Source organism: Eretmochelys imbricata, chromosome 3 (genome assembly GCF_965152235.1).
Source record: "Eretmochelys imbricata isolate rEreImb1 chromosome 3, rEreImb1.hap1, whole genome shotgun sequence".
NCBI classification, from domain to species: domain Eukaryota; kingdom Metazoa; phylum Chordata; order Testudines; family Cheloniidae; genus Eretmochelys; species Eretmochelys imbricata.
Genome location: NC_135574.1, coordinates 6649391 through 6675897, shown reverse-complemented (window position 1 = coordinate 6675897; position 26507 = coordinate 6649391). Strand labels below are relative to the sequence as shown.

Genomic DNA, 26507 nt, shown 5'->3' with positions numbered 1-26507 from the left:
ATTTCAGAGTATAGTAGTATATAGAACAGTATAAAAAAGTCACTATCTGTAGGAAATTTTAGTTTGAACTTAACTTTGCTAGTGCTTTTTATGTAGCCTGTTGTAAAACTAGGCAAATATCTAGATGAGTTGATGTACCCCCTAGAAGACCTCTGTGTACCCCTGGTTGAGAACCACTGATTTAGTCTACCCAAATCAGTGCAAGACTCTTCCTTACAGTCTATTTGCCAGTGTTTTGTCCCATTCAGATTTAAAATATCTCCAGTCCTGGGTCTTTTCCCTACTCCCCTGGGGACAGACCATTCCTTGTAATCCCTTTTAAGACACTTTCCCCAGATATTCAAGCTAAATTGACAGTTGCGTCATTCCATCCACTGATATTCTCTACCCTTTCACAGATGTGCAGCGTGGCTGAATGTATGTTGCTGTGGGAACCTTCCCTTTCCAGTTCTCCGACATCTGTGCATTTAAACTTCCACCCTGGATGCTCTATTATTGCTGTGGGCGGGAGAAGCTTGCATTCATTTTTTCAAATGCTTTCAAAACAAGCCATGAAATAGCTATATAGCACCAAGAGCAACAGCAGAGCTGGTTCCAGTAATGACCTGCCTTTTTGCATCATGCTTAATCTATCACAGAAGACGTTGTTATCAGAGATCTGCCTTTGTCCCACAAAGCTCAAAGGCACCAGAGGAAAAGGTGGCTGCCGCTGACCCTTTTTGAAGAAAGAGAAATCCAATCTACCACAACAAAAGTCTCAAGCATCCAGGACGTCACAGACAACACTACGCTGTGCACGATGACCCACTGAGAATGTAACGTGAAGAGGAGGAATAGAATTCCTGCTCCAAAACACAGGCCCCTCCTACTTGAGCCAAAAGAGACTCGGAGCAGATGGCAGTATAGGGTCTATCACACATAGCTGAGCAGTTCTGATTCCATCCAGTAGAGGGTAGTGGTTACACGTACACAGTAGCTGCTTCTTTACAGGATCTAATCTATATTTCTCAAACACCCATCACGGTAGTATGTAGGGAGTTTATGGCTGACGTTTGAACCTCAAGACGCTCACCTGAATAAAATACCAGTCCCAGGGCAGAACGGATGACGGACCGAGGTATGTGCTGGTTCCAGTATTTGTATATGGAGTGTCCAGCATTAGTGCTGGTCTTTTCTAATGTCTTAGAGAGCCACTTTTAGGGAACATGTGGTGTCCTCCGGTCAGGCAAGTAGTGAGGAACCGTTCAAGGCAGAGAGACAATGAAAAGAGAGAGAGAGAAATACAGATGGAGAGGGAAACTAGAGGAAAATGGAGAGGATGAAAGGAAGGAAGGAAAGGGACAACTGAACTGAGAGAGCTCTGGAAGGAGAGTGACTCATAAAAACAGGTCTCTGCAAACACTAACCAACGTTGTATGTTAAAGACAGATCAATGCATGCAACTTAATTTGCAGCTCAGACATCTGGGGTTCAAAAGTTTGATTCAAAGGCCAGCATTACTGGGGACACTTCACGTTCCACTCAGGAGAAAAGGAGCAGAGAGGGGGGAGAGAGAACACAATGGCAAAAAGGGAAACAAAATGCGGAGCAGAGACAGGAAAGAGTATGGCATAAAACAGCTTCTGCAGATTGTTTGAGCGTATTTCTGCTGTCTTTTCATTGGTGATGCAGATGCCCTGAAGGCTAGTTTGGGCCAATGAACTTGAGAGAGTCTCCCTGGCCGCATATGAACAGACATGACTGTCATCAGCAGGGATGGGATGGATCTCATCAGCAGGGATGGATGGTCATGGCCAAAAGGGTGACGACGCCAGCTGGGGAATTGCTGGAGAGCTCTGACACTCCTGTCACCCCCTATTTTTGCTTAACCACACACCTCGCCATGATGGCCGGGACAGGGAGGAGTAGGAGGTGCAAAGCTACTCATGACATCAACCAGAGATCCCTCTGGTTTGATGGCCACTTTGTGCCAGAAGACACTTCCCCCATGCAATAAACCCAGAGATTCCTCTTGGAAACAGGCCACAAAATATCCAGGCAGTACAGCCAGCGGACCACTCCCTGCCCCACCACCCTACCCTTGTCCTGGGGCACTAGGACAGACATGATGGCTTTGCTCAGAGTCCTTGATCAAACAGAAAGCTGCTGGCACGGCTCTGTCACCCAGCCAGTGACCTGGATGGGTGCATGCCTCTGTCGCTCTTGGGAGCAGATTGCTGGCAGCACATTGGGTAGATAACAGGACAGGGAGAGAGAGAGGGAGACAGGCCCTAGATAAGGTGCTAAAATTAGCCCAGCTCATAATTGGAAGCAGGCAAGAGGAAGCACGGCTTTTAACCAGGTTCCTGTCAGTGAGATGCCAGCTCTCTGCTAACAGCTCTTCGGTGAATGGACACAGCTGTAACTACACACACAGGGCTGGGAGCCCACAGAGACAAGCCCACAGTCTCCTCTCACACCTGTTTATGTTAGTGTCACTCCACGGACGTCTAGGGAGCTGTTCCCACTTGACAGCGAAAGAAGAATCAGGCCTGCAGGCCCCCTTCTGAGCTCTGCCAGTAACTTGTGGCAAGATCTTGGGCAAGCCACTTGCCGGCTCTTTGCCTCGGTTTCCCCACCTGTACAATGGGGGTAACGATACCGCCCTCCCAGGGGGCTGCAGGGTTTAATTTAGTTTGTAATGCACTCAGATGCCAGGTGCTGGAGAAGTGTGAGCTATTCTAGACGAGCCAACTGCTCTGTGATGTGGGGGATTATAAACACTGGCGACTCTGAAAGGACCCACCGAGCTCAGTGTCAAGTGGGAGAGTATCAGGGTTTGAGCACAGGAACAGCTAGACTGGATCAGACCCAGGATCCATCTAGTCAGTGCTTAAAGTGGTCTGAAAAAAGTGTGCCAGCAGGAGGGGTCTATCATAACCCGAGAGCTGTGGTTAAAGTGCACCCCGCCGGGACCCAGCTCCACATTTAATTATGTTTTTTTCCTCTGGATCTGCGACCCCTTACAACCCTCCCATCTTTAAGCCCTCATCTAGTCCTGTGTCCTGTCTCCACCAGTGGCCAGCATGAGCTGCTGCAGAGGAAGAGGCTACAATCCCTGCAGTCAGCAGATATGGGATAAGCTACCCTCAGGTAAAATTTCTTCCTAACCCCAGTAGTTAGAGGTTGGCTTTTGGTCTGAATGCTGGCCTCTGTTGGAAATCTAGAGCCTCTTTAACCCCAGTTTGTATCTCCTGCTCCATCCTGAATCCCATTCCCCAAACCACTGTTTCCTCTGGGAACGGCAAGCCGGAGCCTTTGAAATGGGAACAGGACAGTGCACCCATTCAGCATGCGGCCTGGGAAACATGCCCGCCTGACTTTTGCCGTCTGCACGGCTAAAGGTTTTGCAGTGTGAAGGAACAAGCGGGCAGCTGTGTCTTCCCAGAGCTGTTCCCAGCCACCCTTGTAACGTCACGTCCATGTGGTTTATATCACATGGCTTGCATATGATTAATAATTACCCAGGAAAGCGGAGTGCACTTATCGCAGCATCTGGTTCTCAGGGAGATGAGATTTTCTGCTCTCAGTTTATATTCAGTATTCCAGCTGGGTGGAGGAGAGGCAGAAGGGCACCCGGTGACTCATCAGAGGTCATGCAGAATGGAATGATCAGCCCTGCCAAAAAGGGGCTGTGGCTACACTGGGATTCTAGCTACTGGCACAAACCCCTGAAGCAGACAGGATTCACTCCGGTGCAACTCATGTCTACCCTGGAGCTTTGCACTGCTGCAGCTACCAGAGTGTAGTGGGTAAAATCCCAGTGGACAAATGGCCTAAATATAACCAGCCATAAGTAAATAAATAAATAATACCACCTAGCTCTTTGATAGTACTTTTCCTCAGTAGGTCTCCAAGTGCTTTACAAAGAACATCAGGATCATTATCCCCATTTTAGAGATGGGAAAACTGAGGCATAAAGGGGTGCAGTGACTTGCTCAGGGATATCCAAAAGTTCAGTGGCAGAACTGGGAATAGACCTCAGGTCTCCGAGTCCCAGTGCAGCGTTCTCCCTACTAGGCAACACTGTCTCCCTACCATACTCCAGGTTCTCCCGACTGCCTGCCCTCTGCTCTCACTGCATGAATTCAGCCCTTGGACTTAGAACGCAAACAGCTGATGCATTGCCCTTTAGAGAAGGAGGCAGCATAAGAACCTGGGGGGCTCTTCACCTGACGCTCACAGCAGAAAGCCAGGTCACAGGGACACACAGGCAGAGACGAGCTCAGCCATATTAAAGTCATGGGCACTGCGGTAGGGACAGGAAGGTAGAGTACAATCTCAGTTCCGTTACCATAGCTCCCATTGGCCACCCCCACAAAACAGTCACATTAGCCCAGGGATGGGTGGGGGAAGAACCGACTTCCTCTACCCAGCGCAGCTATTCTTTAGGAGGTCAGATTCCTCATCTTTTGGCTTCTGCACTGGGCCTCGCGCACAATTCCTCAAATGCACCTTGATCCTCACCTGCAGCCTCCCACTACTAATCCAGTCCCGGCCCTCCCCCATCCTAGCTCTGCCAGTGCCCCTCAGTCCTCTCCTCCTATTGTTATTTACTATTCGTATCGCAGTAGCCTCCAGGAGCCCTAGTCATGCACAGTGGCCTCGCCGCGCTAGGAGCTGTCCGCACACAGAACATGAGGACGGTCCCTGCACCAAAAAGTTCACGCTCTCAGTCCGAGGTTCCCGCACACAACTTGGCTGATGCACCCTGAGGCTGACCTGCAGCACCGAAAGCAGAGTGTCACCACGCTAAAGGCCCAGCCCTTGACTAGCGTCAGGATCCATCGTTTAGCTCAAGGTCTCTCTGCAAACACTTTCCACTGGCAACAGCAGAGGATGGGGGGGATCTGGGGAGCTGACAGAGTCAACACCAGAGTGGAACAGCTTTCCTCCATCCTCAGTCAGTTTCCCACATCTCCCTTCCTGCCACGCGAGATGACAGGCCAGCGACATGCTCTCTGGCAGGAAGACACAAGCATCTGGCAGCAAATCAGGGATCTGCTCTTACCTGCTGCTGGCTTTGTTCCTCCAGGTTGAGTTTGACCTCGAGAGACTGCCGTGCTTCCAGGAAGGCCTTGCGGTGCTTGCGATCTGCCATGTAGTAGGACATGACGCCCACAGTGATGGTGCACAGGTAGATGGCGACATTGGACAGAATCTTCAGAGAAAGCGAGAGAGAGAGAGAAGGGGTGACGTCACCAGTGCAGAAGGGAAAGACAAGAGGGAGCTTGGGGGAGAAGGCAGGGACATTGCTGTCCACACTCACCACCACCAGAACTGCCATAAGGACAGCCCCATGGTCCATGTATCCCAGAATCATGTCTCCCACAGCAGGCTGCTGCAAATGTTTCCGAGAAAGGAATAACCACCACCACCCTGAATTAGCCTGACCAGGGGCCTATAGGAACACAGGAATTGTCAGACTGGATCAGACCCATCGTCCATCTAGCTCAGCGTCCTGCCTCCCACAGTGGCCAGTGCTTCAGAGGAAGGTGTAAGAAACGCCCCCGGAAGATCTCATCCTAACCCACAATAGTCCTGGCATATGAGGCTTTATATCCCTCCTTAAATTCTCATTTCTTGGTCTTTAGCATTGTAACTCTGGATATTCCTGTTGCCCTCTTTGCATCTTGTTCATGGCTTCAGCAACTTCACATGGCCATGAGATCCACAGTCTAAATCCTCATTGTGTAGGAAAGTATTCCTATTTATCAGGTTTAAATTTGCCACCTTTCCATGTCATTGAATGTTCCATAGATCAATTCTGTAATAAATCCGGAACGCCCCAGGACTTCCTGGCTCTCACTATGCTGCACAGTATGATCACTCGCAACTTCATGGTGACTGCGCAACAAGATCTCAGCTCCTCCTGCACTGCACCCTGATTTAAGGGAGAACCTCCTTGTACCCACTAACTGTAGAGGGCCTATGACACACAGTTGAACAGCTCTGGCTCCATCTAGTAGAAGGAAGTAAGACACGTACACTAAGCAGTTCATTAGGATCCTATACCACATGGAGAGAATCATAAGATATCAGGGTTGGAAGGGACCTCAGGAGGTCATCTAGCTCAACCCCCTGCTCAAAGCAGGACCAACCCCCAATTTTTGCCCCAGATCCCTAAATGGCCCCCTCAAGGATTGAACTCACAACCCTGGGTTTAGCAGGCCAAAGCTCAAACCACTGAGCCATCCCTCCCCCCAGAGGGGCAAAGGGTCAGCATTCCATAGGCTTGCTCCTGTACTGTGTAGCATCAGTGCGAGTCAAACCTCTGGCAAGAACAGAGGAGCCCATCCATGCTACCAGATGTGATTTCTGCTCCCTGCTCAGCAAGGTTCCAGTGTGACTTCATATTTTTAGAGTCTGTCGGACAGGCACACCGCACTGTCAATCTGAAACCATGGTAACTTCTTTAGCAGGGTTTCAAAGTGACAGCACGGACATACTCTGCTGTGCTGCTATATATAGATGTTAAATAAATGATCAATAACACTAGCAGCAGGACATGATCTTTTTATTATGTTCATCCTTGCCCTCCCCTCCTCATGCCATGTGCTCGTTTAGATTAGTTGCCTTCGCTCGGGGGGGGGGGGGTGTCTTTTCCTCCTCTAAAGTGTCACGCACATTCACAGTGCTGTATAAACAAAATCTGAGACAATGATGATGATGTTGATGATTTAGGAGTAACGTAAGCAAGCCCTGTTGGTGCTGTGTAAACTGAAGGGGGTGGCTTACCCTTTTAAGCATCAGGATTGACATTCCTAGTCTCCTTGGAACCACCAGTTCAAATCTCAGCAGCCTATCTGCATCTGCTCAAGGTAGGCAAGCTGAGTCGTTTAGGTTGGAGTGAGAGCCATAGAAAGCAAATCTGCAAAACCTCTGTTCTGGGCAGACATGGTACTTCACAGAGGATACGTTCATCAGTGGCTATTAGGTAAGATGGTCAGGGATGCAACCCCATGCTCCGGATGTCCCTAAACATCTGACTGCCAGAAGCTGGGACTGGACGACAGGGGACGGATCACTCGATAACTGCCCTGTTCTGTTCATTCCCTCTGAAGCACCTGGCACTGGCCACTGTCAGATGACAGAACACTGGGCTAGACGGACCATTGGTCTGACCCAGTATGGTCATTCTTACGTTCTTACTTTTTGTACGAGTACTATTATCTGTATTCCTGTAGTGCCTAAGAGCTCCAGCCGCGAACCAAGACCCCATTGCGCTAGGTGCTGTACAAATGCAGGTTTGTTCTGGTGCCCTTTACAAGTTGCTCCTCCCCGCTGTGCAGGGCCTCAAATGGCTGGACTGCGTAACTCAGGAGATCACACTGGTCCCTTCTGGTCTTAACATCTGCCAGTCTTCTACCTCTCCTCTCATCCACCACTCACACCTAGGCCCATCACATCATGTACAAATTCTGCTGTTTCCTTCTCCACCCTCAAAGACCCGGCCCTTCCTCTCTGGCCTCCTAAACCCCTACACTGCCCTTCAAAACACACCACCAAAGTTCTCTCCCGAGCCTGCCATTGGGAGCAGAGCATGTCTCATGCACACACACTCGCTCTGCATCCCCCCTTGCCTGTAACAGGCTGCAGCCTCACTGAATTTGGGCCAGGATGTGATTATTCACTCAGCCAGGGAGCCGAGTTACCATCTACATATATTGGCCTCCCTCTCAGACAGGGAGCAGTGATTTTGGGCGCCCAACTCAAGACACCTTCCAGGGGCCTGATTTTCAGAAGTGCTGAACCCTTTGAAAAAAAAAAAAGTCAGACCGATACTATAAGGCGTCTCAACCACTAGTCACCTTGGCCATTACTTGTTCCCAGGCAGCATCCCATTAAAGATCACACACATGAGAAAGCCACTGCTGTAACACCTGCCAAGCTGGCGCACTCTGTTTTCTGTCCTGGCCTTACGGCCCCTTCAGTCACCCCGGGGAGACACATTCTAACTTCTCTTCATTAAAACCTGCTTAGCTGTTTTGGAAAAAGTCATCAGGTCTATAATCTCCCGGGAAGGCCACAGGGGAAAGGAACTTCTTGAGTAGTTCTGCCCCAAGCTACGCACTTTGCTATGCTGAACACAGAGGCTAGGGGGGCCAGGTCTACGCCGATACAGCACCACAGAAAGGTGTTGCACCCATTTACACTAGGTCCAGATACAAACAACTCCAGGCACAAATTCAGATCATACTCACTTCTATAGAACTGGTCAAGCCAACAGAGAACATACAGTTTATTTGCATTTGTTTCCAGTTTATTTGCACTCATCATACTTTAAGTTCTCAAAAAGCAAAAACCACTGGTAAGGGTCCTTCAACCCCATAGCTGGCCAGCTTTCCTCGATCCCAGTGATGCATAATAATCCTATCCACTCCTCAAGCACCTCTCTTCACAGGATCTCACAGGCCCATCCAAATGCTAAGGATGTAATCCCTCAGCCCCTCCATGGGGTGGGGGAAGTGGAATCATCCCCGTGTTACAGATGGGGAAGCACATGCAGAGAGAGGAAGTGACTTGCCCAGATAGGATTTAAGCTTAGACCTCCCAAGTTCCAGCCCCGTGCTTTAACTCCAAGAGCATCCTTGGTTAGGCATTCTGGATGACAGAGGTGTCTATGTGAGCCCCATGCTTAGGAAAAGTAAGGACGGCTGTTGAGTACAACAGGCTAAGCTGTCATTAGCCTTACAGTGATTGGGAGGCATCTCAGTGGGTTGCAGGAATCCTCGGTCTGTGGAAGAGATGGATAGGCACAAATGCTGACACCTCACCAATCCCTAGTGGACATGTCGCCACATTAAAAACAATGCTCATTTCAGTACCATTGGCACGTCTGCTCAGGAGTGACCCAGGAATGGAACAGCAGGGGGGCAGCAGGTCATCATTGAGGGGCATCGGCAGAGCTACATGTGGGGAGCCCAGAGCTCAAATAGCAGAGGGGCTGCAGGTTGGGAGTGTGGGGCATCGGCAAAGCTATGGGTGGCAAGAATAGAACTGGAACAGCGGAGGTCAGGATTGAGGGCTGTTGGCAGAGCGGTCTGTGGGGAGCCCAGGGCTGGAATAGAAGGGAGCAGCATTACTGGATTGATGTGCATCGGCACAGATGAATAATGCAAATTCTGGTACAATTTCTGTCACCCACCCCTACCGCTGCTCAGAAGAAGAGAGGGATGGTTCCACCCCTGTTTACAGCCTGCATCGCCATTGCGTTCCATATCACTCCTGGGCTGGAGCACATGGAAGGGACACAGATAAGAAGGATGAGTCTTTTCAAGGACCAGAGATGGGGAAGCTCATTTTGAAGCGACGGAACTTGTCCCTGGCTTTCTTTTTAGTGCACTGGGAAAGGAAACACTCATGATTCTCAGGAAACCCTGATCTCCCAACCCTTCTGGCCCACTCCTTGCACATTATCTCCTCAGCGGGGATCCTGCCTCGCACATTCCTTGCAATTACTGTTAAGCCATAGGAATTAGCACAATGAATAAAACAATGGTCCATCTAGTCCAGTTGCCTGTCCCCATCAGCGGCTAATGTCAGACCGCCCCTTCCTGCAACTCTGTCCCAGAGGGATAAGGGGGAATTCCTACATGACCCTTGTTGTCAATCAGATGACGCCTTGAGCCATGGGGACTGGCTAACCCTCCTCATTCGTCCTTGCTAGCTTCACTGCATCTTCCAGTGTTATTCAGTGACATTCCTGGCCCTCTTCTGAAATGCACTGAGCTTTGCCTCTTCATGGAAAACAGTGTCGTGAAAGCCCAGCCCTCTCCAGCAGGTCAGACCCTTGGAAAGACGTGAAGGCCCCAGCACTTCGCTGCTTCAAAGAGAAATCCACCCACACTTGCAAAATGCAGCTGTCGTGCTGGATAGAGGTGGAGGAGGGAGAGCAGAAGTTATGCTAAACTCTCTACAGCAGCTCCTAGAGTGCAGCTTTGCAGATTTCCTCTCCCACCCTCAAACAATTCCACTGGGTCCCTGTTCGTTCAGGAGCTAGCTCTAGACCTTCCTTGTTTTTAAGGCCCTCTGTGGATTTTCTTTGGACAACCTCATGAAGCGAGGTCCAGATACTGGAGCCCTTATGGAGCTCCAGCAGCATGCAGGAGCCATATAGGGGGCAAAGCAGTGGAATTCCCCCAGTGCAGAGACTGCTGTGCTGGGCCTTATGCTTCCCCGCCTCACAGCCTGGGTATATTGGAGCGGGAGGTGGAAGAGGCACGATTGTTCTTCTCCAGCTACCTTGAGCTGCACAACAACCCAAAGGCAGCCAAGAGATGCTCTGACGTGCACCCTCCCAGCCCCATAGCAGCCCAGAAACTTGGCGGCACAAAGCCACCACTGCCCCCTATCCGTCAGGCTGCCCCTCCTGTTCTGTTCTTCTTGAGAGCCTAGCCCCCAGCCTCACACCTAATACCCCATCCATTCATTCAGCACCAGCCTCCTCTGTGATCCTCCACAGCATCACCACCACCGGTACAGGAATCTTCTTAGCAACACCTGCCTTCTGGTGCCGCATTGCCACTGCAGAGAGGCTTCGAACAGATTTTACACATCCCTCCTCCTCCCTCACCTCAATCTCTTGCTCTCTCTGTTATTTATTGCTGCACACCTCTAGCCAGCTCAGAGGTCACAGGCCAACAGCCTATTAACTCACACCCTGGCATGGCTCATTGCTATCAGAGCAGGAATCGTTAACCCTGAAGTGCGGTTCCGCTCTGAAGAGCATGTAAAAATAGCTCCTTCTCGCTCCCCAGATCCTGCTTCCCACTTGTATCCCTCAGTCTTGGGTGATCCAGGTAAGTTTTTACTGCTTTCTTTTCTCCATTAACCCTGCAGAGCCAGCCCAGCTCCAGGAATGAGCTGGTGCAGCAACAGAATTGCTCACTAAGTTCCAATCAGTCACACCTGTTCAGAAACATGGAAGGCACAGAGGTCACTGAGGGCTTCATTTGAAGACATCGGGAGTGACTGAGGCTTTGTCTAGACTAGGGGTGATGTTATTTAACACATCTAACTAGCACATGCCTCGGACGGACAAGATGCGAAGTTGGAGTTCCATGTCTAGACTCTTCAAATATGGTTGCTTATACGTTCTAACACCACCCTTTTTATCCTAGCCCAGGCAAAGCACAAGGGCATAATTTAACCTGCAGAGCCTTTATGGTAGGTGATGGTGCAGGAGAAGTAAAAAACTCAGCTTGACACTCAGATCCCAGGGGAGCTGGGAGACCTTCTCCTTTGAGAATAAAACTGTCTTACTTTTAAAGGGAGCCCATTTGCTCTGGAGTTGCTGACACACAATAAACACTGAGTGCCACACAGGGTGACCAGACAGCAAATGTGAAAAATGGGGACACATTTTTTTTTTTTTTTTTTTTTGGAGGAGGGAGGGGATACAGTTGCCTATATAAGACAAAGCCCCTAATATCAGAATGGTCCCGATAATATTGGGACATCTGGTCACCTGAAGGCCAAAGCAGCATCTTTGCAGAGTCACTTTTTAGAGCAGAGCTGCACTTGAATAATAAAATAACCCACAAAAACAAAAACACACTCTTTTGGTGGGACGATGCAATGTTTCCTTCCACTCTGACAAATAGTTCCTACCAAGAGGATAAGTGAAATAGCAGGGGGAAGGCTAGAAATACCTCATCTTTAAAAGTTTGAACCTATTCACACTGGAAAACATAATCTCAAATATACATACAAAATGATGGGTCTAAATTAGCTGTCACCACTCAAGAAAGAGATCTTTGAGTCATTGTGGATAGTTCTTTGAAAACATCTGCTCAATGTGCAGGAGCAGTCAAAAAAGTGAACAGAATGTTAGCAACCATTAGGAAAGGTAATAATAAGGTACAGAAAGATGATAAAACAGAAAGTATCATAATGCCACTACATAAATCCACAGTACACCCACATCTTGAATACTGCATGCAGTTCTGGTGGCCCCATCTCAAAAATATATCTATAGTAGAAGTGGGGAAAGTACAGAGAAGGTCAACAAAAATGATTAGGGGTATGGAACAGCTTCCATATGAGGACAGATTAAAAAGACAAACTATTCAGCATGGAAAAGAGGCGACCAAGGCAGGGGATATGGTCTATAAAATCAGGACTGGTGCGGAGAAAGTGAATAAGGAAGTGTTATTTATCCCTTCACATAAGAATCAGGGGTCACCCAAGGAAATTAATAGGCAGCAGGTTTAAAACAAACAAAAGGAAGTATTTCTTCACACAGCACAAAATCAACCTGTGGGATGTTGTGAAGGCCAAAACTATAAGAGGGTTCAAAAAAGAACCAGAGAAGTTCATGGAGGATAGGTCCATCAATGGCAATTAGCCAAGATGGTCAGGAACAAACCTCATGCCCTGGGCATCCTAAGCCTCTAGCTGCCAGACGCAAGGAGCTGAGAACAGGGGACGGATCACTTGATAACTACCTGTTCTGTTCATTCCCTCTGGGGCACCTGGCACTGACCACTGTCGGAAGACAGGACAGCGGGCCAGAAGACCCGTTGGTCTGACCCAGTAGGGCCGTTCTTGTGTTGTTCTTTTTCCTCGTCTTCATTTTTAAACATTGCTTTTGACACCCCGCTCACCCAACAGCCACTCATGTTCTGTTATAAACACCAACCTGGGAATACGGAGCGGTTCCTGTCTAACGTGGAGTCAAAGGTGGTGCAAAGAGCCATCAACTTCTGCAGACTAGGCAGCCTGACCCATTAAGAGGAAGGAGACATTTAAAAACTACCTTCTCCTTCAGCTCCCCCACCACCCCGAAAAGCTGACCCTCTACCCCTTTCACTTTGTAGCCTGCCCTAATCTTTGTCCATTACCTTGTCCCTCTGGGCGTAGGGATATTGTGTGTGCTGTGGTCCCTGGGGCACAGGGAAACCATGTGTGTGGTGGTGATTAGGTCTCAGCTCTTCACCCATGGGAGCTGGTGCGCAGTTGCGACAGCATCCAGGCAGCCAATCAGAACATGGAGTTGTACAGTCAGGCCACTAGTGGTCTGAGCACAGGGCTATGAGCACCCAAGTCCTTACCCCAGCTCTGCCATGGGCTTCCCAGGACCCTTGGCCAAGTCACTTGACCTCTCCATGCCTCAGTTTCCCCACCCATACCAGGGGATAAGTTACTTGTCTCCTTTCCAGGGGCACTGAGAGGATTAAGGAGTTGGTGTTCATTAAGTCCTGTAAAAATGCTGAGTATTCGTAGGTGTCTTTAGCTTTACTAGGCAGCCCCAGAGATTCAAGCACAAGGGGCCAATTAGTCAGGACAAGGGAATGGTTCTAGACTATTCTCAGTGGTAGAAGAGGACAGGACAAGGAGTAATGGTCTCAAGTTGCAGTGGGGGAGGTTTAGGTGGGATATTAGGAAAAACGTTTTCATTAGGAGGGTGGTGAAACACTGGAATGCGTTGCCTAGGGAGGTGGTAGAATCTCCTTCCTTAGAAGTTTTTAAGGTCAGGCTTGACAAAGCCCTGGCTGGGATGATTTAATTGGGGATTGGTCCTGCTTTGAGCAGGGGGTTGGACTAGATGACCTCCTGAGGTCCCTTCCAACCCTGACATTCTATGATTCTATGACAGCAGATTTTACGCAAGCTCCCTTCCCCGATTCCACCATACTTTGCCCGTAGCAGTCTCTCCAGTGCTGGCTTTCTCCCCCCACCCCGCACAGCTGGTCTCTCTCCCTTCTGGAAGAGGAAACACCAAGAGTCCCTTCCAGGCTGGAGACGGAAAGGACCAGGTCACAAAACCCAAGACTCTCAGCAGCAAGGGCTCCTGCCAGCCCCCCAGGCAATAAGGGGCTGCTAACATGAAGAAAGGTCGGGGTGGGGAAAACAGGGTGTTTAAAGCAAGCAATGCCCCTTCTCCTCCAGGCTTGGGGCAGTTTCTCAGGCTTCCCTTCTGGACAGGCCGGCCAGTTCCATCCTTAGCTGGTGCCCAGAGACAAAGTCTAACTCCTCTTCTCATTCCCCACTTCTGCCAGGGGAGAAGAACAAATGGCTGCTCCTTGTCAAACCCAGGAGCGCCCATGATCCCCATGGCATCAGGGAACTGCTCCCAGATCTTCCCAGGGCAGGAGAGGAAAGCACAGCGTCAGAAACACCCAGCCCTCCCCCTCCCCACTTAGTACAAATGCCTCTTACCAAGACACAGGCCAAGACCCTTTCCTTCCAGCCTGGCAGCTAATGCACAGCCTTCCCGATCTCTGCTCTCCCCTGGGGGACAGGATTTAACACCAGCTGGGTGCAGGCTAACACACCGTGGCCACATACAAACAAGACACCAGCAAGGATGGAACCCATGATCTTCAGCACCAAAAGTAAGCCCCCAGGCACTGCCTGAGCTATGGGAGATCTTTAGCTACCGGCCGCAAGATGCTAACTATGATTCCTGGCACTGGAGCGAGGTGTGAGCATACTGAGCAGGCCAGGGTCTCACTCTCTGCAGCATCTGAGCACCCCCCAATCTTAGTGTATTTATCCTCACCGCCCCCTTGCAAGGTGAGGCAGGGCCATTACTTCCATGCTCCACCTGGGGAATAAGGCACAGGAGGGCCAAGTGTCTTGCCCAGGGTCGCAAGAAGCACTTGGCAGAGCAGGGAATTGACCCTGGCTCTCCCAAGTCCCAGACTAGCAGCACCCTGATCATCCTCTCTGCAGCACGGGTACACGCCCCATCACAGTCCCAAACGCCAAGCCCTGTCCACATGGCATTTCCAGTCCAGATGCTATTAGCGCATTACTGCTCTGACAGCACTCTGGGTGCATCCAGACTGCATTGTAAACCCTGGCTCTGACTCAGGTCTGAGCCCAAACCTCCCTACTGTCCATACACAAATCAGTGTGACTCGGCAGCAAACACTCAGGACCCAGGTCCCCCTGGGTCTGAGCCCAACTCCTGCTGTGACTCAGGTCCAAACCCTGTCGTTTGGCAGTGTGGACGCAGACCCAAGTTAGAACGTCGGTGTAGTGCCGAATGGATGCACCAGCACGGCTGTGAGCCCTGGGTCCAGCCACTGTAAACCCAGGTTTTACAGTGTAGTGTGGACACTCAAGCCCAGGCCTGGAAACACCGAGTCCGCAAGTATGGCTCCCACAGACCCAGGTTTACAGTGCGGCATAGATGTACCCTCAGAAACTCCAACCAGGACTGGGGCCTTGCTGTGCTAAGTGATGTCCAGACCCAGTGACGATAAGGGGAAGGGAAGAGGTGCAGGCTGACTCCCAGAGCTGGGCTGCAGAGGGGTGGCCGTCAGAGGGGAACAGAACCCACCCTTCTCCTTTCTGAGGGAGCCATCTGTCCTGGAGCCGGCGAGACACCACACAAGTGTCAGCTCAGGCTGACAGGTCCACAGAGATGGTTTTCCCACCAGGACCGCTCGGGAATGGCTGCGCAATGCAATCATGCTGGCCGGAGGGGATGGGGGATTCCCAACGAAAGGGAAACCCCCTCAACAGAGACTCCTAGGAGACGGAGGGAGAAAGTTCTGGGGGTGGCGGGGGCACAACCATCCAAACGCCGGCCACTTGCTATTTTGAACAACTCCCCCACGTTGTCATGACAACTAACTGTTCCGAGGAGGCTGTGTCTGCTCAGAAGGCTCCCACAGTGTTCTGCAAGCACCAGAGCTGCACAAAATCCACCTCTCCAAGGGAGCTTCTCACGTGCACTTATTATTATTCAGCATCTGAACCCAGAGATCCTCAGCCCAGTAACGAACCACTGCAGAGAGGGGGGCCCAGGCTGGGCTTGGCTGGTGGAGTCCTTTCAGGCTACCTTAGCAAGATGGAATTTTCCTCCTCCCCGGGGTCTCCTTTCCCCATGCCAACCATGCCTCCGCTCTTGGGTTTCTGTGCTTTGTCTCATGACAATGGAGCTACAATGATTTACATCAGCATCTGGGGATCTGGCCTTTAGACTCCTCTTCAGTGGTGACTCCCGTACGATCATGTGTGGAAAACGTCCAGTGCAGCCCTTGCGTTCGAGAAGGCCTTTCTCAGCGTATGCCTAGCCTGACAAGTGTGGGGAGCAGGTTTGGACCGAGTCGCTCCTTTCCCTGTGACAGAACTAAGGGGTTAAAATAAGTTTGAGCCAAAGCACAGAATTTTTGCTACCCTCGAAGATAAATAAATCCCCACTCCATTTAACGAATGGAAAGTTTCATCAGACACAACCCCCAGGCTCAAACGAAGGGGGCTGCTCTGCGGCCAGCATCCCAGAGGAGATCTCCTAGGTCTGTTTTCCTCCTGGGTAAGAAGAGCGGCATTTCTAATCCTCTGTCCTCTTGATCGTGCCAAAGAGGAACGGAAGAACAAACAAGTTTAAAGCGAGTGGCTGTCCTTCCTTCGAATCTGGTTCTTGTCCACTAGGCACTGACATAGACCACCAAATGGTCATTTCTGTCACTCACTCCCAGGTGCGTGTCCAGGTGGGCTGGACTCACACCTGGGACTAGGAGGCAGAAGGCTCTGTGGCTCTTCATTAACCCCCCACCGCACCCCAATAAGGTTTTTTTAAGAACATCTGGAAGGAGGCAGGTTGAGAGAGTAAGAAAGAACAGCAGCAGCACACGCAAAGGTATTTTTATTTTAAATAGGCCTCAGGTTTAATACAAACAAGGGGAAGTACTTTTTCCATACAATGGCAAGTTAAACTGTGGAACTCATTGCCATGGGATGTTGATGGCCAAAAGTATAACTGGGTGCAGTGAAGAAAGAGATAAAGGATAGGTCCATCAATGGCTACTAGCCAAAATGGTCAGAGATGCAACCCCATGCCCAAGGCAACCCTAAACTAGTAGGTAGATTCAATGTCCTTCTGCCAACAGTCTCCTGTCAGAAAGCAGGGAGCAGAGGGAGCTAGGGAACAGCTACACCGAGGAGGCAAGCAGAACCAGTACGAGCACTAGAAACAGAAGCGCCTGGAGAAAGAGGTTTCAGAGGGGCAGCCGTGTTAGTCTGTATCAGCAAAAAAAACGAGGAGTCCTCGTGGCACCTTAGAGACTAACAAATTTATTTGGGCATAAACTTTCGTGGGCTTGTGGGTTACACGCCAAGCCTAACCGCAGTGGAAGGGTTTTAGGACCCGCATTAGTTTCATCCCTGCTAACACCTTTAATTCAGCCCCAGAGGTGCTGTTGCACTGCCTGTGGCTCGGGAGGCGGGAAATTCCCTGCAGAGGCTGCCCAGGGCTTCACTTACTTAACGCTAAATACAAACAATTAGCGAGAGCCGGCTTTAAAGAGAATGGGAGGAGAGACTAAAACACAAACAATTCCCAAGCTGAGAGAGGGAGCAGGCGGGGAGAAAGAAACCAGGGTTAATAACCTCCCTGCTTCGATCATCACCATAGCGCTGGGAGATCACAACGCGCTGCACGACACCCAGAGAGTCGCTGCCCCAAGGCGCTTGTAGCCTCTAGGCACCATGGGCCAGAGTCTCAGATGGTGTAAACTGACCTCAGAAGAGCTGATTTACACCACCCGAGGAACAGGGACAAAAATGTCTGTCCCCCAGACTTAGTTAGTCACAACCCTGTGTTCCCCTGTGTACTGGCCAGGGGATCTGAGCCAACCCAAGGCTGTCACTGGACTTGGGACACAGTTACCATCCCATCTACACTGCCCCCCTGAACCGCTTTATAGCCCGCTTCCCCTAGCCCTGTAGCAGCGTAGATATGGCCAACAGGAATGTGTTTGTCATTGTCAATAGGCTCTCTGGGACAGGTGGGATTTGGAGGAGAGGGAAGGAACTTGGTCTACACCTGGAAGGCCATCCCAGGTATGGGAGGAAAGACGAAACGAAGCTTCAAATGGGATCTGTCAAGAGAAGCAGCCAGGAGAGGAGATTGGGCGCAGCCGGGGGAGATGGAGGCAGGAGCAAATGTATGGAGAGCTTTGAAAGTTAGGAGACACTTGTGATTGGAGAAGAAACTGGGAACCCAGTAGAGAGAATCAAGAAGGGAGAAGATCTTAAAAGCGGTAATTGGATCGGCTGGAAAGGATGAGGTCATAGAATTCGAGGACACCAGGGAGGTATTTATTATTTATATTAACACAGCACTCAGTGGGACCCCTGTCCTCGGTGCTGTACGAACATATCACAAACAGGCTGGCTCTGCCCTAAGAGCTGACATGGAGCTGCTGGCAAGAGTTGCTGCATATTGGCAGCAGGGAGAAAAACCCAGGCCAAGATTTGCTACCTTAGTCACTTACAATAAGGCATCAAAAATCCATATTTAGGCACCTCATTAAGTGGCCTGGGAATTCTGGGGGCTCAGCAAGTGTGACTCAAGGCAGTACTGACTTCCTGAGAGTTTGCGGCAATGTGTCTGAGAAGGGTGAACTCCTCCCCCCATTTATTGCAATGTTGGTGTTGACTCTGAAACCTAATAGTGACTGTTCCAAAGTCAACATTGTTAACTGTATTGCTGCAGATAATTTTAGCAAAAACATCCAGCTATTCTAGGATTGTGAATAGAGTCTGACTAGTGTATTGCCCCTTTTCCCCCTCCTTCCAATCTGACCACTGGGGAACACAATCTACAGGTCCCACCCTCCATGCATGGGCTAGTCTCTGGGCCTGCCCCGAGAGGATGACAGCACACACGTACACACTCAGAGGAGGCAGACAGTTCCAAACCTCTAGTGTGGTATGGAAGAAGGCACAAAGACAAGAGAGCCCTGTGGGTCTCACTGTTTATATTCCAGGGACTTTGCATCAGACAGGGACCAAGCTATCTGAATTATATAAAAGCCTCTACCACCCACCCCCTATGGTGAAACTGCCTCATCCAAAACTCTCCGTGAACTCAAAGCTTTTGTGAGGTTTGACTCTCTTTCTCTTTTTTCTCCTCCATTCTGTTCCATTCCCCAGGACTTCCAGGCTACTTTTGGGGCTGCAAGCACCAAGATAGCATGAACGCAGCCATGCTTCCCATATAACAGCCCAACCTACCAGAGACTGGATCCTATGACGACGTGGACTGCAGAGATTTGGAGAACATTTGACTTTCTCCTACCTCCCGGAAGTAGCTGGTTCTCACAACTGCAGGATCTATTTATCCTCACACCACCCCTGTGAGGCAGGGCAGAGCTATTATGCCTATAGAACACCTGGGAAACTGAGGCACAGAACCACAGAGTGGTTTGCCCAAAGTCACCCAGGGAGTCTGTGGCAGAGCAGGAAATTGAAACCTGGTCTCCAGCTAGTGCCCTCACCACTGGGCCATCCATCCTTCCTGATTTCTTACTGGAACCTGAACTCTGACCCCCTGCTGCGGTGCATCATTCACCGGCCTCTTTGTCAGCTTGATCAGGAGCAGAACTTCTTGGCTTTGCTTGTTATAGCCTTCCAGCCCGGATTAGAACTGCCCCAGCAACACCCTATTAATAGCAAAACCCTCCAGGAACCATATAAATGTCTTTAATAATAACGCATATGTTTATTTCTGGACATAATGTTCCTCTTTTCCAGAGTGCAGAGACTCAGGCATGCCGAGTTGCCAAGGTTTTCCTGGCCCTGTATGCCCTGTACGACAGAAACAATTAACACAGAGCACTGAAAGGCTGGTGCTGGGGTGGAGGGTTTGGTTTCAGTGGATGACACGGAACAGATCATCTCTTTACCTGGGATTCACAGCAATGTATTACAAGGGGAGGCCCATCGTGAACTCTCAGGCCTGGGGATTTGCTCCAATTCCACCCCACAGTACGGCTTAGTACAGGCAGAGTTAGCCACTATTAGCCGGTTCTACAGTGGTGCCCTGCACCCAGGGATGAGTTTATACCAGTGCAAATAGAAACTTTGGCTATCTGCACTAGGGGTCTTCATGACACAGCTGCTGGTCACTACTGGTAATCAAGGGCAAAGCCCCAGGGAATGACAAAACCTTAAATCTCAGGGATTTGGCCACTTCTTCAAAGAGGCTGGAAACATATGGAGTGGGTAGCCTGTCTTCACCCACACGTCACACCTCTTTAACAGGCCTCGAGCCCTCCATTAGAGGCTAAGGTGACTATGCTGGGCCAGCCACTTTTCACAGGACAGCCATGCCCATTTGGAGACCACTGTCCTGAATTCTCTTCAGGACTCCACATCATGACTGCTGCGATGCCCTGACCACTGCTGGATGATCCTGCGGTTTGGAGGTCCCGTGCGCTCTGATCACTGGGTCTGCAGCACACACAGACACACGTGCAAAAGAGAGAAACAGAGAGAGCAGTGGAGCCTTCCACCTATCATAGCACTGCGGAACCCGAGACAGAGCCGTGCTAAAGACACACTCCGATCTCAACATCATTAGTAGGGCCCTACCAAATTCACAGCTATGAAAAATGCATCGTGGACCATGAAATCTGGTCTCCCCCCATGAAATCTGGTCTTTTATGTGCCTTTACCCTGTACTATACAGGTTTCACGGGGGAGACGAGCGTTTCTCAGATTGGGGGTCCTGATTCAAAAGGGAGTTGGGGGAGGGGGGGAGAAATCACAGTATTGCCACCCATACTTCTGCACTGCCTTCAGAGTTAAGCGGCCAGAGAGCAGTGGCTGTTGGCCGGGTACCCAGCTCTGAAGGCAGCACCCCTGCCAGCAGCTCAGACGAAAGGGTGGTAATACCTTACCATGCCACCCTTACTTTTGCGCTGCTGCATTGAGAGCTGGGAGGCCGGAGAGTGGCGGCTGCTGCCTGAGGGCCCAGCTCTGAAGGCAGCAGCGCAGAAGGAAGGGTGGCAATACCACATCCCCCCTTTAAACAACCTTGTGACCCCCTACAACTCCTTTTTGGGTCAGGATCCCTACAATTACAACACTGAAATTTCAGATTTAAATAGCTGAAATCATGACATTTATTCTTTTAAAAATCCTATGACCGTGAAATTGACCAAAATGAATCGTAAATTTGGTGGGTCCCTAATCATTAGCACATCCACAGCCAGGATGTAAACAACCCTACTCAAAGATAAGCGGTGCCCAAGAGGCTCCACTAACCTTGACAAAGGTAACATACTGCCTACTGGACAAAACAGAGCAAAAAACCCCACAACAAGCTGGATTACTACAGAACCTTTCAAAAATCCAGTGCACAGATATCTTACTACAGCTGAATGTGCAAAACACAGTCAGATTCTTCCCCTACACGGAATCCATGGGTACAAACTGGAAATAAAAGCCAGGCCACAAAGGGCCCACAGGAAAGCTGAGGAGGAAAGAATTAGTAGCTCATATGTGGGACAAAAACTGACTATGAAAGACACTTTCTGCTTTGCAAAGAAGCTCTTGGAAAGATGCAGATGGTTCCTGATAAGAGGCAAGGAAGGGAAATGGTATGTGACTTGGGAAGAAAGAAAAGTATTGCAGAAACAGTCTCCTAATATGTGGCAGCTAGTACCAAATCTGAAATGGCCAGTGATACAAAACGGGCACATTAGAGCTGTGGGAAGGTTCCAGGATTGGTACTGTAGTTGTGGGGAGAAGGTCTTGTGATGAAGGCAGTGGATTGGGGCTCTTGAGATCTGCGTCCCCAGCTCTACCATGGATTCATGTGTGCCCTGGGTAAGTCACTTAATTTCAGTGCGCTTCAATTCTCTAGTTGGGGATAATAATCTATTTTGTCTGTTAAGACTGTAAGCTTTCAGGGGCGAAGACCGTCCCTTACTGTGTATGTCCAGTGCTTGAATTTATAGCCAGGATCTCTATGTGCTAACAATGAGTCTATATATTTTCAACAGCTTTTTTTTTTTTTTTTAAAATTGCCTCCAGGAGACATTTGTGGGTCTGAAGCACACACCAGAAGGCCTGATTTATTATTTTGGCGGCATAAATGGTATCCCATACAAACACTGAGCTATTTGGCTCAGTCCAGTTCCCCAAGTTCAGGCCTACTCATGCCCGTTGTGAAAGCCAAACCTAGACACAGACACTGGATATACTGTAAAAACTCAATGCATCATTTGTCGTCATGCTGATAAAGTTATTGACACTGAGGCAGGAAAGAGCTATATGGTCTAGTGCATCGGTCAATTTATACTTGCCCAGGGCAGATTTCTGTTCGTGAGATGGGATCTGCCCATACCTATCCTTTAGAGGGATGTTGGGGGTTTAATTAAAGGCTGCCCCAATAAGCAGGTCCAAGGCAGTAAGAGAATGGTGAATGCTATTGTTTCAATTGCCTGGCATTGCGTCTAAAATGTCTTGGGCCAAATTCACTTCCTGATGTAAAAACCCCATCGATTACACTGATGTTACGGCAGGGATGAATTTGTCCCGATATTTACAGGCATCTAATAGTCTTTAGCCCACTAGTTCTGTGCAACTCTTCCCTGGGCAAATGCTTGATGTACTGTATTGTATCGACCTCTTGGCAGCTCTTGCCTAGATTGTCAGACCACTAAAGAATGGCTGGGCTGAACTGTTAAACAGGGAACAGTCTTGTACCGAGGTTTTTTAAAACTGTGGCAACACCCTCAGACACGCTCACGCTTTTTCACACCCTGCCTCTGCTCTGCTTCCAAAACTGCAGTCCCACCCCTTGATCTCTCTCACTCACTCACACACACACACCAGGGTCCAGTTGTCATCCAAAGAGAACAGATGCACTAAAACAATGGTTCTCAAACTTTTGTACTGGTGACCTCTTTCACATAGCAAGCATGTGTGCGACCCCCCCAACTCCCGATATAAATTAAAAACACTTTTAAACATATTTAATGCCATTATAAATGCTGGAAGCAAAGCAGGGTTGAGGGTGGAGGCTGACAGCTTGCGACCCCCCCAAGGAATAACCTCTTGACCCTCTGAGGGGTCCCGACCCCCAGTTTGAAAACCCCTGCACTAAAACATCTGTGGAAAACCTGCAACAAGAGAAGACAGCCCACTGAGTGCAACTCACAACCAAATGCCCCCTTGCAAACAGCTGAGACCATTCAAGACCAGATGAAGCCCATCTGGAAAAGGACCAAGGGCCGAGGAGGAAAGCGTCACAGACATGAAACGCATGGACATGACTAGGTGGTGACTAAAGAAACAATAGAAATATAGATACAGGCTGTCTGCAAAAGTCAGACTTGACTGAATTCGTCCCAATGGAAAAGTCACGGGGCGGTGGCTATGCCTGGCGTGAGATCACAGGCCGTTGCCATGCTTTGAATTGTGTATCGGTGCAGAGGCAAAGCAGGTAGGGTACACAGCTGGCAGGCATGGGGTTCTATTCTTTCCTCTGTCACTGACTCGCTGCCTGGCCTTGTGCAAGTCATGCAGCTGCTGTTTTCCCACCTGGAAAACAGTGGTAATGATTCTTCCCCACCGCTGTAAAGAGGGATGAGCGCCTCATGGCACTACCGAAGGGAAAAATATAGCCCTTGACTCCCACACCAGCCCATCCCAATTAGTACTGTTGCACCGGGAGCCTGATCCTGGTAAAGCCAATGAGAGCTGGATCTAGCCCACAGCAATCTGTACTCTTATAGCAGCCCCTAAAAGCTCACGGTCTGCTAAGAGCCAATGCAAAGCACTACACAAGGGAAGCCATTTGCAGTGCACAGTAACAGCAAGTTTCACTAGGCCTACAAAGCCCAGAGCTACATGCTCTGGAGCACCATCTCCTGGCACCTCAGCTTGTAACTACCTATTGACCCATATATAGAAGTAGGGCACTCTCGTCACACAGCCTTTGGCCTAAATTTTCAACAATGTCTAGTGAATTTGGGGGCCTAAAAGGAGCCTGACTTTCACATGGGGGGCGCGCAGCATTTCTGACAATCAGACCCCTCTACGGGGTCACAGGTTGGGCACCTGAAACCACCAATGGGTTTTGCAAATAAAGGTCTTTTCGAATAGCGGTGAAAGCAGCAGCCTCACTCCTCTGCAGAATGCCCAACAGAGAGCACTAAGCGGGCAGTGGAATGGAAGTCACCGCTGGTCCCGTTGCAAACATCGTTAGTAGGAATTGGCTCATCCACGAGCCGGAGACCAGCCTGGGTTGGAGCATTACGAAAAAAAAAAAAAAATCACACTAGAGCAGATTGCTTACAGGAGGGTCTCCTTTGGAGAAACAGGTTGGGGTCACAGCCCGCTCCCATTGATCTAAAACAGCACAACTCCCAGTGGATCCAATGGCACCAGCATTTGGCCACTGGAATAGTGGTGGCCCACATTGCTGGTGGAAGCTCCATCCTTGTGATAGATTAGAAGATGGGCATGTCCTCTCACAGCGGTCTGGCACAGCGGCTGCCCCACCTCAGTGTGCAAACTCCATCCCCGCATACAATAATTCTAGGGCATCTGTGTTTATATTTTCTCTAAGCTGGTTTAATACCCCAGGCAGCCATTTGGGAGGCCAAAACAGCAAAGGAGCTGGGATTCTCCTGGCATGTCTGTATGGCCACCATAAGTAGTAAACCTGCAAAGAAGGCACCAGACTGGGAGTGAGGGTTCTGCCCCCAACTCGGCCACCGACATATAGTGCGACCTTGGGCAAGTCACTTCCTTGCCCTGGCCTCTGTTTTTCCAGGCGTAGAACAGAGAGAATGATACCTCCCCAGTTTGTGACACACTTTGAGATCTTTGGATGATAAATACTATCCATATACACAAACGGACATTGGCACCCCAGACTATTCACTCTCTCCCCGATGACATCGTTAAAATGCCCATCGCCATGATGGGCAGGTGCCTCGAGTTTAATATACAGGGCACAGTGGGCAGCCAGGTGGTGCTGGGGGAATTGTGTGATGATGTATACAATGGCCCTGGCTACCGTTGCCAGTGGCTATTTTAGCTTTGGCAGGAGCTGAGAACAGGAGGTGGTTTCTGATCCTCTGAATAACTGGTGGGGAGCCCCTCTTGGGGAGATGGCCACCCACAGCTCGAGAACCATTGCTCTCTGGGCAACTAGACAGCCCCAAAGACAGAAACGTTGTCCCCTTATCCCAGACCCAGGTGCACAGGGCTTGGAGTGCATGTAAGGTAAGGGCCATGGTGTTTCAATGTCCCTAATGTGGGGAAGACGGACCCAAGGTCTGACCAGTATTGCTGGCGACATGATTGGTGGTACATGCTCTTCTGGACCAAGCTTCCAGTCATGGCCCACTTCAACATAAGCACAGGCTGCCTCACTACCTCACCCCAGGAGCCTGCAAAATGTGTGACAGGGGCCTTCACTTCCCTGTACCCATCCCTGAAGGTCAGTTACACATGAAACATCTCCCTGGCCCTACTGACTCCCCCACATTATAGGCCCTCCAACCTCCTGCCCTTAGTAGGCCCCTTCCCGCTGGCCTACCTCTGCCTCAGGATCCTGGCTCCCCTTACCTGCCGTAGCAAGGCCTCTCCGTTGATGGCGCCCTGCTGCTGCTGGGCAATGGTGACCCCCAGCACCAGGGTGTGGATGCCGCAGGAGATGGCCGTGATGAGCACGATGGGCATGAGGCGCAGGGGCAAGGTGATGAAGAAGGAGAAGACGAAGAAGGCCTGCCAGCCCACTGTGTCACTGGCCTCGTGGAAGTGGGAAAAGTTGAGGCCCAGGTAGCAGAATATCTGGGCAGCGATGAGAATCCAGAGGACATAGGGCATGAACTTGCGGGAGATGCGGTCCGGCAGGAGCCCGTACTTGCATAGGATGAAGAGCAAGATATGGGCGGCCAAGCCCACTGAGGCCACCAGGATGGTGGCCAGCTTGTCGGTGGTGTAGACCACAGCGCACATGACGATGACATAGCAGTCGAAGAGGGCAGCGAAGACCACCAGCACCAAGAGGGTCTCATGGCGCTGCCGGCGGAAGTAAGTCTGGTAGAGGTTCTCCAGGGACTCGGGAGCGAAGGTGAGCCGCATGAAGCGCGGCAGGCAGAGGCATGAGCCTGAGTTCCTCACTGTCACCTCATGGGTCCGGCCCACCCCACGTTCAGGGTCGGAGGGTAGGCTGACCGAGTAGTCAGCCGAGTACTCGGCCGAGTACTCCGGCTCAGAGAAGGCCCTGTTCCCGGGCATTCTGCCTGCCCTCTTTTCCCAGCCAACCCTTGGAGAACTGGCACCGTCTGCAGCCGACGGTTACGCCAAAGGAGCTCCAGCTCCCATTTACCTCAGGGCAAGCAACAGGCAAGGGCAAGGAGGCATCAGCAATGGCATCTCAGTTCTCCCCCTCAGACCCACGTCCTCCCCAACCCAGACGTTCCAGTCAGAAACCCAGGCTCCAAATGGGGAAGCGTGCCAGCTGCCTCCCCCTGCACTGAAGCCTTCAACTGGCTGCTCTGTAACACCTCGACCCTTCCCACTCACACCCCTTTCAAATGTCCCCAAAAATAAAATTCAATTTAAAAACCAATTGGCTGGGCTCCAAACAAACAGAATCATGAGCTGCAACTAGCAACTCCAACTACCCAGCTTCCTCCAGTCGTTCCCCAGTCCCCGTGCTCTCGGGGGCTGCAATCAAAACAGAATCCAAAAAAAGACAA

General features: G+C 50.3%; 1 protein-coding gene across 1 annotated transcript in view; it reads right to left on the bottom strand.

Annotated features, from left to right (window-relative positions):
• ADCY3 (adenylate cyclase 3) overlaps positions 1–26043 on the bottom strand; it is a 93647-nt gene extending 67604 nt beyond the window's left edge. The window contains exons 1-2 of the mRNA XM_077811454.1: positions 25369–26043; positions 5051–5200 (exon numbers count right to left, since the gene is read on the bottom strand). Of these exons, the coding sequence (XP_077667580.1) occupies positions 5051–5200; positions 25369–26043 (825 nt within the window). The remainder of the gene's footprint in view (positions 1–5050; positions 5201–25368) is intronic.
• Positions 26044–26507: the final 464 nt, after the last annotated feature.